At 37.0% G+C, this 14,314-nt stretch overlaps 1 protein-coding gene across 1 annotated transcript in view; it reads left to right on the forward strand.

Annotated features, from left to right (window-relative positions):
• The window catches only part of LOC140245412 (voltage-dependent L-type calcium channel subunit beta-1-like), a 127,151-nt gene continuing 112,837 nt past the window's right edge, over positions 1 to 14,314 (forward strand). Inside the window, exon 1 of the mRNA XM_072324988.1 lies at positions 1 to 269. Coding sequence (XP_072181089.1) covers positions 177 to 269 — 93 coding nt within the window. The 5' untranslated portion in view covers positions 1 to 176. The remainder of the gene's footprint in view (positions 270 to 14,314) is intronic.

A 14,314-nucleotide genomic window follows, 5' to 3' on the forward strand; every position in this document is an offset into this window, starting at 1 on the left:
TCCCCTTACTGTCTTAGGAAGCGAATTGAGTGTATGTTTTTGGAGAAATACCATCAAAAGGACACCTTTTGGACTGAATAGACAGTGTTTTTACAGAAATGAGGATCTCTGGACTATTACCTGGAGCCATGTGGTAGCATTTTGTGCGATTCTGAGGGAGAAATCAGCGGCGAAGGATGGCGCGGTCGGCTGCAGCCGCGCATCTTTCTCCGCGCGATCTTGAAGCGGGGGATAACATAGGGGAACCCATAGGAAACCATACATCACAGGTAACACGCATCCTCCAGTGTGGTGTATAAACATCGTCTACCGGTTGTGTGTGATACATGTATTGTACAAGTGCAGCGTTTTGTTTTGACGATTATATGTTGGCAGATGCATATATATGTCAATATATATATACCCCGTAACTTACCTACTCTGTCTCTCTTACAGCATAACATTAAATGTTTCCTTTATCTTTTTCTACTCAGGCAAGTACATTTCATTTGTACATCATAATATCAAGATGACATATTTGTCTTGTGTAAGGCCGGCAGAGCAGGTGCTTATACCAGGTGCTTTTAACAATTCAATTCACTTGGTGTTTGGGTTTATGTAAAATAAAAATTCTTCATGAGCCTTGTCGCCTATCTGGATCAATGTTTTTCTGTTGTGTACAGATTAGGTTTGGGAAATTTTATGTGGTATTCAGCTCCAAAAGTATATATATATATTTTTTAAAATCATTATTATTATTTTTTTTTTTTGGGGGGGGGGGGCATTTTTCATGATCATCTTCTATCAATAGCTTAGATCAGTGTAATTTCTCTTGGACTCAGACAGTAAAAATCACTTTTATGGGAATGATATTTTATTTTAAATGTTTCATGTATTATCTTCAGGATATGAGGTATTATTTTTACATTTGTCATAGTCTTGTGTAAAATATATGATATCAAACTGTGCATGTATTTTATTAAAACCAGACACAGTCATGGGTATGTAATAATCTTCCTCAAAAGAGATTGCTGTTTAATGTGTGAATTTGAAAGAGAATAATATACAAAACAAATCAGCATATCAACTGTTGTCACACAGTTCAGTGAAATGAACTGAACTGGATAATTTGTATGCCAGTTTTTAGTGACAACATTTAAAATAATATGTTATTCCAAATTGAGTGCACCCTCTACCGCCACCTCCAGTTTAAACTCCGCTTGGGGTCTTTGGAGGATCACTACCAAGTACCAATTACCAAGTACCAAATAGTCCTACTAAGTACCAACAAAGGCTGCTCCTTCCATACCCATTAGGAGAGATTCTATAGATTTGAATGCACTTGATCAGAGTAATGTTTTCTTTTAGCCGTAGCAAAAATCCAGCCTCATGGTAGACATTGCTGAGAAAAAAAAACCAACCCAAACAAACAAAAAACTATTTTATAAGACTTACATGTCCTTTGCTTGCGATCCATATTTAGATACAAAGGCATCATAAAATCGAATTTATCTTGATTCACATTTGTCTGGTTAATGACTAATCATTACCCATTGAATGTTGGGATGTTCCTTGAACGATTTGAATTGTAATACAAACAAATGATTATATGAATATGATTATATGAATATATGAATTATGTTGCTGTTTTTAAGTCGATATCAAAACTATTGTTCAACAATACCAGTGAGTAAGAAACCTAGCTTCAGGTTTACCTTGGTGATTGTGATAAATAGTCTATTGCCTCCAAAATAAAAAAAAATTGTAAAGAAGATAAACAAAAATGACATGCTGTGTGACAATATTTTTGCTAATCAGTGCATATTATAAGTAATTGTCACAGTATCCTTTTAGATCTTGGATGAGTAGACCTCCCAAACATTTCCTGTGGAGTTTTAACTCGCTATGTGCCACTTTTGCATGCCCAACTCTGTCGATGGCATGCCAAGTTCACATATACAGTACATTAGTTTGCTCAAAAGCACAATTTCGCCCAAACCGATGGATAAATTGCCAAACGCCACAGTACAATGAAAGTGTCACTACTGATTCTGCTCGTCTCGCATGCAGCTTTCATGTGGTGATTGAATATTAAGGGATGTTTCCCGTTGGAATTTTGTGTAAAATGCTAATTTTCTGCCATTGTTTTGTGTGCAAAAGTCATGCTTTTACACTATTATAGCTATTGGTTAAGAAGGAAATATGATCGTGACTTTGTCTTCATAGCAAAGTTTGCTATTTGTTCTGCAACATTGCTCAGTGCATGTCCAGCATATCTAAATTTATAAGAAGTTACATGGATTTGAAAAATAGAATGCTTTCCCAAAGCGTGCCTGCGTTGTAGTCTCAGAATAATGTGGCATGTAGGGAGTTTTACACCGTGGCACATAAAGAGTTAACTGGAGGCTAAGACTGGAGGTTAAATATAGACAATCAACCCTGTTCTCACAAAAATATTTTTTATATAAACTTTTAGGGGTCAGAGATTCTTCCATGTTCCTTACCATTAAGCATACAAAATAGCAGCCATGCACCGGTGCTGTATTCAAATATTTTGTAAATATGTAGAGGACCACAGGATGAGTAAACATATTTTCATAGATCCTTGGCAAACCCTGTGCTAAATTTTTACTCCCCCCCCCCCAAAAAAAAAAAAAAAAAAAAAATAGAGTGAACAAGAGAGATAAATGGATGGATCATAATGAATTATTTTGTCCTCTGGGATTGTTTTCCTGATCCCACATTTGTCATGCTTGTGCTGCCAACAGGAAATGTTCATGGTACTATCGATTTAAGCAGACTCGGTCCATCATTCTATAAAATGCCAACTGTTTCATAATCTGGAAACCCAACCTGCTAACAAACATCAAAATTGTGCCATATTGAAAAAAGCAAACCATAAAATTAGCACCAGTTTGTTGAACTGATTGCAAATTGTTATGTAATTGAGTTGTTGAGGTTATAAAATGCCAAGTGTTTCATAATCTGGAAATCCAACCTGCTAACAAACATAAAAATTGTGCCATATTGAAAAAAGCAAACCATAAAATTAGCACCAGTTTGTTGAACTGATGGCAAATTGTTATGTAATTGAGTTGTTGAGGCTATAAAATGCTGGTAGAAAGTACAAATACATGTTTGCCTATTTTCACGACTTATGGTCAGTAAAGGTAGATGTTACAGAATATCAAATACCGGTAGCGAGGGTCACATGTCATAATCTATAGGAGTATGTTGATGGCACCAGCGTTTTTTATTGTATGGAAAGCTGCCAAACAAGGAAATACAAATTGTGGAATTTCAGGGAGTTTGCTGAGATATGCTGGTTGTAGGGGGGCTGATGCTGAACCCTGTACAATTTTGGTTTTACTTTTTGAAATCTTGACTACTTTGAGCATCCAGTCACCATCCCCTGCAACATATTTTCAGCTTTGTTGAAATCTTGATCTTAATGGATCTTTGGACATCACAGTGACAAAGAGAGTGGACGGAGTCTTGATATTCTGTATACGCCATTTAGTGAGTCTACAATTTTGGGAGTGGTTAAGTTTGCGATTGTGGAGTCAAGTTATGAACAGAGAAATAAATGTGTGCCTTCATGTCGAGATCAGCATTGATATTTTTGTGTTTTTAAATCTTCAAATAAAACCCAACTTGTGAATTTTGAGAAAATATGTAAAGCTTGCAAAATACATATTAAATTATGCTGTATACAGTATGTACATGTATCTTGCTAGCTGAAGGTATTTATGGCAGTCAAACACCACTTATACTTTTCTCACTGATTTCATTACTGACGAAAGGTTAGCAGTGATTTCAGCTACAAATTTATGTCTATGAGAGAAATACTGTAGACCTTGTATTTGTAATACGCAAAAAAGATAAAGACAAGAAAAAGTGGTGAAGATATTATGTACCTTCTATTCTTTTGCTCTTTTGAAACATCAAAGTGACTTTCTGCAGCAACAAGGTTGCTTTCTTGGGGGGGGGGGGTGAGGGGGTGGTGAAAAATGTAGTATGAAATCCTGTGATGTTTTATTTTCACAATTTTTGTTAATATGTATTTTTTTTTTGTGTGACAGATAATCATTAAACAAAACAAATATGTTATTCATTGCTAGCCTATGCTAGCTGAATTCAACTAGTACCATAGGTCAAGGCTATGACTCTTGAACAATTGAAATAAGGTCACCAGGTGCAATGTGTGTGGATGTGGAAGATATAAACAGACACTCATTTATCAAATTTTAACAAGTCATTGTCAGAAGATGCACAGGTAATGAAGGCAGAGTCCAGTTTGTGCTAAGTCTCCATCTATTACAGTCTTCAAAAAACTGCACGTACAAATAAGCACGCTGTGTGATATTTGTAAACATTTATTATTGTAATGGGGTGTAACGTAAAAAGATTGTTCCTTCCGACAGACCTCACTAATGATTTGAGGTAAAATGATGCAAATTTCATACAAAGTCATGACTTAGGCCCCATTTTCCATCAGAACAATGGAGTCCTCCATAGTCTGGCTGTAGCAAGTGAATCAATCTAATCTTTAGTGTGCTCACGTCATGCTTTGTCTTTTTTGACAATCCTCATGTGAACAATGTGTAATAATAATAATAATAAAGGACATTTATATTGCGCAGCTACTATAATAATATACTCTACTGTGCATTACAAAATGACATGCATACAAGAAATTCAAACAGAAAATACATTACTTTAAGAGATGACTTTTTAACCTGACCTTAAACTCATTAATTGTAGCTGCTTGTCTTAGAAACAAAGGGAGATTATTCCATAATTTTGGTGCAGCGTACAAAAATGCCCTGTCACCAAGAGTATCTTTTGATTTCCCCGATGGATATTTCAATAATGTTTGATCCTGTGAACTTCGAAGGTGATAAAATGTAGGCTCTTTAAGAGTTACAGTGACTACAGCTGGAGTAGACCTTAACTTTAAAATAGTGCAAAATGTAAGTCTTCTTCATAACAATGAGTAAAGAGACAGATAATTTGGAATTATGGGTTAATATCACTGTGATTCAATCTGTACATCCTATTACACCATGATCCTAATGTCTGCCATTGAATAGATCTCCTTGAGGTTTCATCTGCATAATACTCCCTGTAATTCCTCTCAAGGTGGCTACATTGTGGAGAGTGGTTGGGCTTGTAGACAAAAGTCTCTACAGTCAAACCTGCCTTAGCGGCCACCTCTCTATAGCGGCCACCTGTCTATAGCGGCCACTGAAAAATCCCCCCGAGAGAAAAGCCATGTTAAAGACCCTGTGTATTGCGGCCACCTGTCTAACATGGCCAGCGGCCACAAATTTTGTTTCCCGTGGTAGATTTTAACCTGTCTATAGCGGCCAAAATCCTGATGGAGCCGTAGCCGAGCCGATAATTCAGCGTGTTTTTCTGCTTTTTAGCCGTGCCAGTCATTCCTGGGCAACATTCAGTGATCGCCACCGTTGCATTCGTCACTTATTCAGTCCCAATAATGCACTAGTGTTAAGTTTTCTTCATGACTGTGCACATGCTACGGTACTGTGCAACGATTTCATAACGCCGGCATTGTTTTATGCATGATACACACGTGTGCATACGTACATTCATGTACATGTAAGTGTTTATAGATGTATACAACGATACATGTACATGTAGGCAATGTACACAAAGTTGGATTACCTGTCTATAGCGGCCACCTGTCTATAACGGCCACTTTTTCCGTATCCCTTGGGTGGCCGCTATAGACAGGTTTGACTGTAGTTTGTCTCTGGCATGAAGTAATTTGCAGAGACATGTCTGGGTTCCCTTGTTAAACCGTTGAGGATGAGTCCCGAGTATACGCGGGCAGGTGTCTATGGGAAGTGCATGTTGTAGCAAAATCAGTCCGTCCTCACCGGGTTAAGCACTTATGACCTGAATGTGGCATCATTGATGTTGTTAATAAAAAGAAAAAGAAAAACTTTTTTGCTTCTTTTGAATGTCATTTTGGAAAAAAATATAGTCAGCATCACAAAATATTGTGCAGATGATCTGATACAAATGATTTGATATTGCATCCAAATTTCGGTCCTTAGATAGATTGAATATGTGAGTATATTTCATTGATAGGAAATCACTACCAGAGACTTCAACCATCCCACTTTCTGCAGGAAGTCTCCCACTTTGAGGCTAATTTAAACAGATCTCCTTTTATCTCCTGTTTGAGATTGAATGTCTCCCCCTCTGGCTGTGTGTCTTTTACTTAAGATGTAGTTTCTCCCACTTAAAATTTAACTTTCTCTGCCCAACTTGAGTTTTGTCATGTATCAATAATGTACCAAGCATGTTCAAAGATAAGTCTAAGAAAGTACCAGAGGGCATAACCCTAGAGCTACCAGGGCCCTTAAGTACCCAGTCCCAGAACCCTGCCTGTATGGGACAACATGCTTCGTTCTACGCATATGATGTGTGCTACAAATGTACGTGCACATAATATTTTGCTTATGTTAGTGTGATCAGAGTGTCCAGTTTTTGTCAGGGGTTCAGGCAGCTTCTCTCCTAGTACTTGATAGTTGTCATATTAGCTGCATTTAATTGCAATTCTGTGATGAGTTCTGATTAAAGTGCTTTATACTCTGTACTCCTGCCATGTTACAAGCTGCATGTTTGCTGGTAAACCAAGTGTTGGGGTCGTTGGTGCGGTTACCTGTTTGCAGACTTTAATACACGTGTACGCATACTGTCTTCACTTCCCTGGAGTTACCCATTGTCTTGACACTGCAATACCAATCTAGACAGAGTGATCAATCTCATTCAGTTGATATCTTTACTTGACTATTCACAGGGTTTGAAATTGGCGATGGTCGGCTGGCCATTGGCCACCCAAAATCACGTCGGACTAGCTAAAAATCATAAAATTCTGAAGTTACTAGTCCGTCTGGCTAGCCAAAATATTGCTACAGTGTCAAAATTGATTCTAAGTAGTCCATCTGGCTAGTTTTAAAAAAAGTTAAGTGCGACCCCTGGACTCTATTCTCAATGTTCCTATAGCAATAAAATGAGGTACATTTGGATCCAGAGGTCTAACTCGGCTCATTCATGCAGAGAAAACATTCAGAAAAAAAAAAGTATCGATCAGGTTTTGCTGTTATAATCACACACTCACATGGTGGAAGATCCAATCTCTAATTTATGCACAGTAGATGTTCACAAAAGTAAAGACCAGAAAGACCAACATTTGGACAAGTCTGTATGGTTACTGAAGTGTTGGCATATGGACATTGAAGTGTTAATGTGTAAAATGAGAAATGACTGAGATGAGTAAAGTCTGCGTTTATGCTTCCCTTTTTCAGCCCATAATCAGCATTCTAATTGCAAGACGCTCTTGTGTCCATGTTCATTTTGATATAAACCCCATTTCAAAATGCACAAGAATGTGCATTTACAATCAATTGGCGATTCTGGCTAATCATGTTTCACGGGAAGCATTAAACACAAAGTCACATATATACGCATTTAAATGACATTATCTCAATGCCTTTCCAGTTCACATAAAAGCCAGGCCTGCATGCCGCCCTTTTGATTACTGCGCAATGTACAATTTGCAGGTGCTGTGCTTTTTAGCTCAAGCTCCCTGTTGCTGATACTGTACATTGTATACTGTATGTATACTTGTACACAGACATGTTAAGAAGAGCTCCTTTCAATACAATACAGTATTGTCAAAAATTCGTCGATAGAATAAGTACTTGTATTTCCTATTACTGTCTACAGCCCACATGTGTGGACCAGCAAATAATCAAAATGATATCATACTACCGGTATATCAGACAGTGCTAAACACGTGGCCAGTTGAAACATGAACAATGTACATACGCAGTCCAGAACTTTCGAGAATGTGCGTGCCCCGATTTGACCTGCTTCTGCTTTAATAGGTCAATGAAGCAATCGCAAATTATGCTTTCTCTCAAGCTCAAAAAAAGTGAGTAATAGTGTACCTGTGAACGGCGTTTTGAATCGATCAGCATTTTGAATGGTCAGCATTTCAAAACGTTGATTCTCCCTTCGCAAATTGAGCATAAATGCACCCTAATTTGCAGTGTTTGTCTTGGGAATCATATCCTTGTTGGCAATTTGTCACTCAAATAATCTTCAGCATTTTTTTTTCCTTTTGCTTTGCTAATATGGGCAGAGTTGGTTCATGTCTTTACATTTACACTTTACATTATAATGACATTGGTCCATTCCCCATTCAGAACAGGCACTTCAGGTACTGTGTGAAATGCAACATTATGATCAAAACTAAAGATTTCTGCAAAAAAAAACCCCAAAAAAACTATCAGCTTTCTTTATAGTTTTCATGGGAAGAATGTTATAAAGAAGGAAGCCCGTCGTAGGCCTAATGCAAAGGGACTAGACTATCGCCACCTACGAGGTCTTTTTGTATCTGTCCATACACTGTAGATGACTAGGATCTACTTGTAGTTACGGTATGCCTCAATGGGTTCAATGCAGGGTAACCTAGTATGTTAATTGTGTGCTAGTGTTAATACCTCACGTTTGTGTGTGTGTGTGTGTGTGTGTGTGTGTTTGCTTTTTCTGACCAACTTCCCTTTCATATATGTGCCAGGTAGCAACAGCACTGCAGTATTTACCATAAATTGATATTACCATAGTTTGTGTGTGTGTGTGTGTGTGTGTGTGTGTGTGTGTGTTTGTGTGTGCCTCTGAAGATAGAATGTGACCTACATAATATTGTAATACAGAGTGGCGATGCATAATGAAGAAGTATTTTGTTGATACAATTACTGTTGACATATCCAGGACTGTTAGAAGGCATGGTAATATACTGAGTATTGTGCTTTCTTCATACACATACTTAGGTTTGCTGTAGTGTTATAGTGCACTACTACAGAGCAAATACCCACATGTATTCAGGACATGTTCATTTCTACTCTAGCAGACATACAGTAACATATGAAAAAGAGCCATATAAGAAGTATTCATTAACACACACTTTGCACATCAGTATGTGATCTTTCTCTGTTCGATACTTGGGCATCTATGTGTAGATAAAGTAATACTGTACTACATGTAATACACAGATGTATTGAAGGACATGAAAATAACATTTACTGTTTGTTGAACTGTGCTAGTAGCTAGTCAACAAAGGTTATGTAAAATAAAAGGCCACATGTATAGAGAGAAAAGGAAATGTATAGAGAGAAAAAGGAAACTTAAAACAAAAAATCTGTTGGTCTTGTAATGGCATTTGCATTGATGAACAATCCACAGAGCATTTACTGAACAGATGTTTCATTGCCACATCATTGCATGTACTACATGTATAGTAGGACCTGTAAACATAATGTGGTATAGATGTACTGTATGTGTATACATGTTTTAACTACTGGATGGTACCTGCTTGAAGTCTGCTGATATAATCCCTGTGACTATTGTAAAATTGCCAATTCAGCAATGCTGCAGTCTGAGCAATACGTATCTGTCTGGTAATAGAATTGAAAATTAGCAATCCAAATGGCAGTATGAGTGGGTGTGGGCTGCAGTACATGTAGGAGTTGGTGCATTCACATCACCAACAACATTAGGTTTGTTGCTGTTGATAAGTTGCACCTTCTTGGGTTTCTTTGTCTGACAGCCATATCATTATTTTGTAGTGTATAGTGATTTCAGGAAAAAAATTGTCAGGGAGACTAGAGAAATCTGTTTGTCTTTTAATATGCTGTATGCTGCCAGAAGAATACCAGTTGCTGTCCTGAACAGAATAAGATTGTGCACATATTATTGTCTGATTATTCTTTCATGTACAGTGTACATATGGTGGCTTTGGCATTCAACTTTTAAAGTATTGTGACATCACCAACCATGAAGCTTTGGAAATATTCAAAACCGATAAAAAGCTGAAAACAATTCACAAAATCACAGTTCACAGCACATTTTTCCACTTCAATGAAAATCTCATTGAATAGCTGCACAAATGAATGATAGCAAATTGGTGTACGATACTTCAACTTAGTTCGTTCGTGATCTGAATTGCTTGAAATATCATTCCACATTGCATTTTGACAAGAAAGGATCATCTTTTTCCACTTAAAGGGGAAGGCTAGTAACTGATCAATGGGAATCAGTAGAAATGCTGGGAGATGATTGTTCCAATCCTTATGGGATTCATTCAAGAGTTCATTGTATATCTATTGTTGTGTGAAAATGATTTGCTTCAGAACGGTCTCATATTCAAGTAATGTGCAGATTAATGCTCCGTCACTGACCAGGGACGCTAACCTGGAAGCATTAAACTGTTCTTCATCAAGTTCTGCAAACTATGATTCAGCTTGTTATCACTAGGAGAAAGTCTAGCACTCAAAACTTCTGAGTTGCAATGAGCTATTTGATAATAAATTCATGCAACTACAATTGTATGCTAAGCCTGAAGTCTCATAGAGATGTTTCCAGTAATTGCATCAATTTTTTCCCTTCTTATCATGATTAAAACATTGTCACTTCACAATAGGAAATGCATTTTCAGAGCTTTTGATATTTCTTTTCCGAACATGTAGCATTAAACAACTGCTGAAAAAAAATATATGTAAAATTATGCTGCTCTGGAAATTGAAATGGTGCTCTTTGCTTTTTGTGAACAACTAAACTAAAGTACATGCTGTGCACTGGCACAGCCTTGTCAACACATTTTTATGGCAATCAATAGCGCCACTGTTGGTGGAGTTTTTACATTTATATGCAATGGGCCAATTTTGTCTTTCAAAGATCAAAATAAAATCATGTAGAGCTACAAGTGGGGCACTGGTTCAAATAATCTCCCATGAATATTAAGTAGGAAACATGTGTCATTCAGCTGAAGGAAGATAAAGTATCAAAGCTGCTTATTGGGTGAAGGTAAGACTCATTGTGTCGTTTCCAAAAAATAATTAAAGAAAGCATTTTGATCTGGCTATGGAGCTTGTAATCTGCTTTTGTTAGGATGGGGAAAGAGAATTACAAGGTTTTACAGATGACCACACCCATGAAACGAGAGTTCTCAATCATGGGACTTTGCCATCACTGCAGGTTTTTTTTTTTTTCAATGTATCACAGACACGTGTGATGTACAATTGTACATGTGTATGCCAAATCCTGTGACGTATTCTGCTATTAATTCAGACTTCCGTAGTCCTACATGTATAACACTGCATGCCGTAAACTCAGGTATTTTCTGTGTGGTGAAGCAAAGGCTATGTTCATAAATTGTAATTTGAAGAAAGATTCCTCTTTGCTTGAGTCATATTCATGGTAATTTACAAAATCTTTGTCAGGAAGAAAAAAAAATCATTATTGTTGTTGCTTCATATGTAGTTTTAAGATTAGCATATCATTTCAGATAGAACTCTTGTATCTGTTTTTTAATAAATCGTCACAGAGTCAAGGGAAAAAGAGAAGATGAAATACTTCTAGTTGCCCACATATTTGTATGTTTAAGAAGTTATAAGGTACAAGATTACTTCAGGGATGTAACAAGCTATTTGAATTCACATGCTATTCATACTGAATGTTTTGCTGTTTGGAATCAATCTCACCGCATTAGTTGTTTTCATGTAAGACAAGCCTCATGTGAGATTTCTGGTCGTCAAGAGCAACCCTTCTAAAAGAGGTGTGCATAAGATTAGAATATTCCTTGGGCTTTTGTAAGCCAGGTAAACTACTGTTTAGAAAGAAGAATTCTGCATTTCTTTTTAATGTGTGTATTGTACTGTAGTTCAGTACATACACTTCTTTCATAGTTGATATTGTCTGAAAAAAAAATATGCTGAGTTAAAATCATGGAATTTAAGAAGACTAGCTAATGTGTGATAACTATCTATGAAGTAAGTATAATTATAGGTAAGAGAATACAGAGGATTTTCCTTCAGCATTATCATATGTTTTCCCTTTAAATGGATAATCCTTTTCAGGAGTTGAACAATAGATCAGAATACAGGCAGTGAGACCAAAACTCCACCACTGAAATTAAGGATGGAAATCATTCAAATACCAATAAAGAAAAAGAAATGAATGTGTCATGATATTGTGTAGTGGTGAGTCCAAAGGGCAAGCAAAATTGGTTGGCTAAGGCAGATCTACACACGGCTCCGACGTTCTCTAGAGAGTTTACAACATCATGTTTGCTCATGAAATGTCACTAATTCATGGTTTTCTTTGTAGATGACTCTTTTCCAAATATAGTGAGGCCATTATGTTTTCATGCAGCCTTCAAGAGACAAGTTAATTATTACCTTATAAAAATTGCAGGAATAATCAGTGATATTTTTTTCTAATTTCCTTCTGGAAGGGTTGTTTTGCTAAAATATGTGATATCATTTTAGCATTGTACTTCAAAACCTTATTAACCATCAACACTTCTGATTTTAGGGTGATAATTCAGGATTGTTCATTGTTAGTTTCTATGTCAATGTTAATCAAATTTTGGCATAATGTCAAGAAAAAACAACACACACCAAAAACTGATTGTCATCTCAAGAGAGACCAGAATTAAGCTGTGTACATGCATGCATGCATGCCTCATGAGTGTGCTGTATGTATGCATGTATGCATAATCAGGCTCACCGAGTCTGACACTAGGTCTTGCTAGTGTGGGAGTGGTTCATGATCAGTGACAAAAATGTTGAATGAGGACATTATCATATTCTACACTCAAGCGATTGGACAACTCTGTGTGAGCACATCTTGAATTTAGGTGAATCAATCTCTCGTCTAAGAGACAGGTTGTCTTAAAAATCACATGTCAATTTGTGTATCTCCAGAGCATGAACCTCCCTCTAGTATGTATGCTACAAATAGGAAGGAGTATGTATCCGTGAGTCATGCATGATTAGATGGAGTGTGCACATGCACCACAGCAGTGCCAGCCTGAACAGCAGGATAAAACACATTTTGTGATATTAAAACGCTCTGACCTGCCGATGAACCATTAATTTTGCCCGAGCCTGGTCAGTTTTTGGAAATTAAGGCGTATAGTCAGAAAATGCATGCTGTCCAGTCCCAATGCCCTGTGCAGTGTGCGTGAGCCCAATTTCATGATTTTTAGGTCTTACATGTATTACATGAAAGACAAGTGAATACATCAAAATTGAAATGGAAATAGTGAATCTGTTCTTACATAAAGCCATTCAAAAGCATTCATGTAATAGTGATAGGAGTACAATATGTCAGCAGTCATCAAAACCGTTGTATACATGTATGTATTTTTTCGCATAAGAGTGATACTTTGAGATAATTGCATTTGAAGTTTACCCATTTTTCAATCACGATTACTATGCTTTTATGTCTGGCATTTCCAATTGAAATCCAAAATCCAAAATTGAAAAACAGCTACTTGTACATGTATGTTTCTTGGTTTGTAAAGACCGTTGTCATTTACCATGCATACACAGTTTTCTTGACCGCATGCACAGTACTTGCGGTCACTGAACCATCGTATATTATTAATATTATGTGCAAAGTCAATTCGCCCGATATACGATGGTTTGGTTGACTGCGTGCAGTGTGCTTGTGATCATCCAAACTGTCGCATATAGGAGAGGAGGGCATATAAATCATGGTTTTTAACATGCACACACACGGGGAAAAAAAGAACCAAAATAAAATGACAAGACTCTATAAAAGTGATAATTACACAAAAGTTATGTACATCAAATTAGAAACTAAAAATTTCACAATGTATATAACCAAATGTCCACTATTGAAATGACTTACAATCTCAAAATTGAAAATTTGACGGGAAATCAGGATATATGATGGTTTAGATGATTGTCGATGGGTTTATAATGTTGTTGTTGTTGTTTTTTTACAAGCCAATATAGTACCAACAAATGTAAAGTTTTTGTGATATGTTTGCACTACGTGGCTTATCATCCTGTAGAACTCTATGACACGCAGGACTTGAATACAGTACTCAGTTCATACCAAAGTATATCGTAACAATATTCCCCCCAAGGACAATCTCTGCAGGTTACAAAGTGGAATAGGAGGTTTTTCCGCTGGAGAGATAGAAAGAGAAAGGCGATAGGATAGATGGAAACAAGCTGCCCTGAGGCAAGCGGCCGATGATTTTCCCTCATCCAAGCATCCTAATCTGATATAGATGTCATCAAAATGAGATGACGCTCACGGAACTGTGAATGTGGGATCGCCGTCTGCACACCTCATCTCTCCTTGACAAAATGACACACATACAGAGTCTATACCAATCTCTGCTTTACTTAGGGAGATATGTCTTTGCTTTAGAGTTTCATTCTCTGCTCAAATATAGAGTTTTATTTTCAGTGATTCCTGG

This window comes from Diadema setosum, chromosome 22 (assembly GCF_964275005.1).
Source record: "Diadema setosum chromosome 22, eeDiaSeto1, whole genome shotgun sequence".
Taxonomy (NCBI): Eukaryota; Metazoa; Echinodermata; class Echinoidea; order Diadematoida; family Diadematidae; genus Diadema; species Diadema setosum.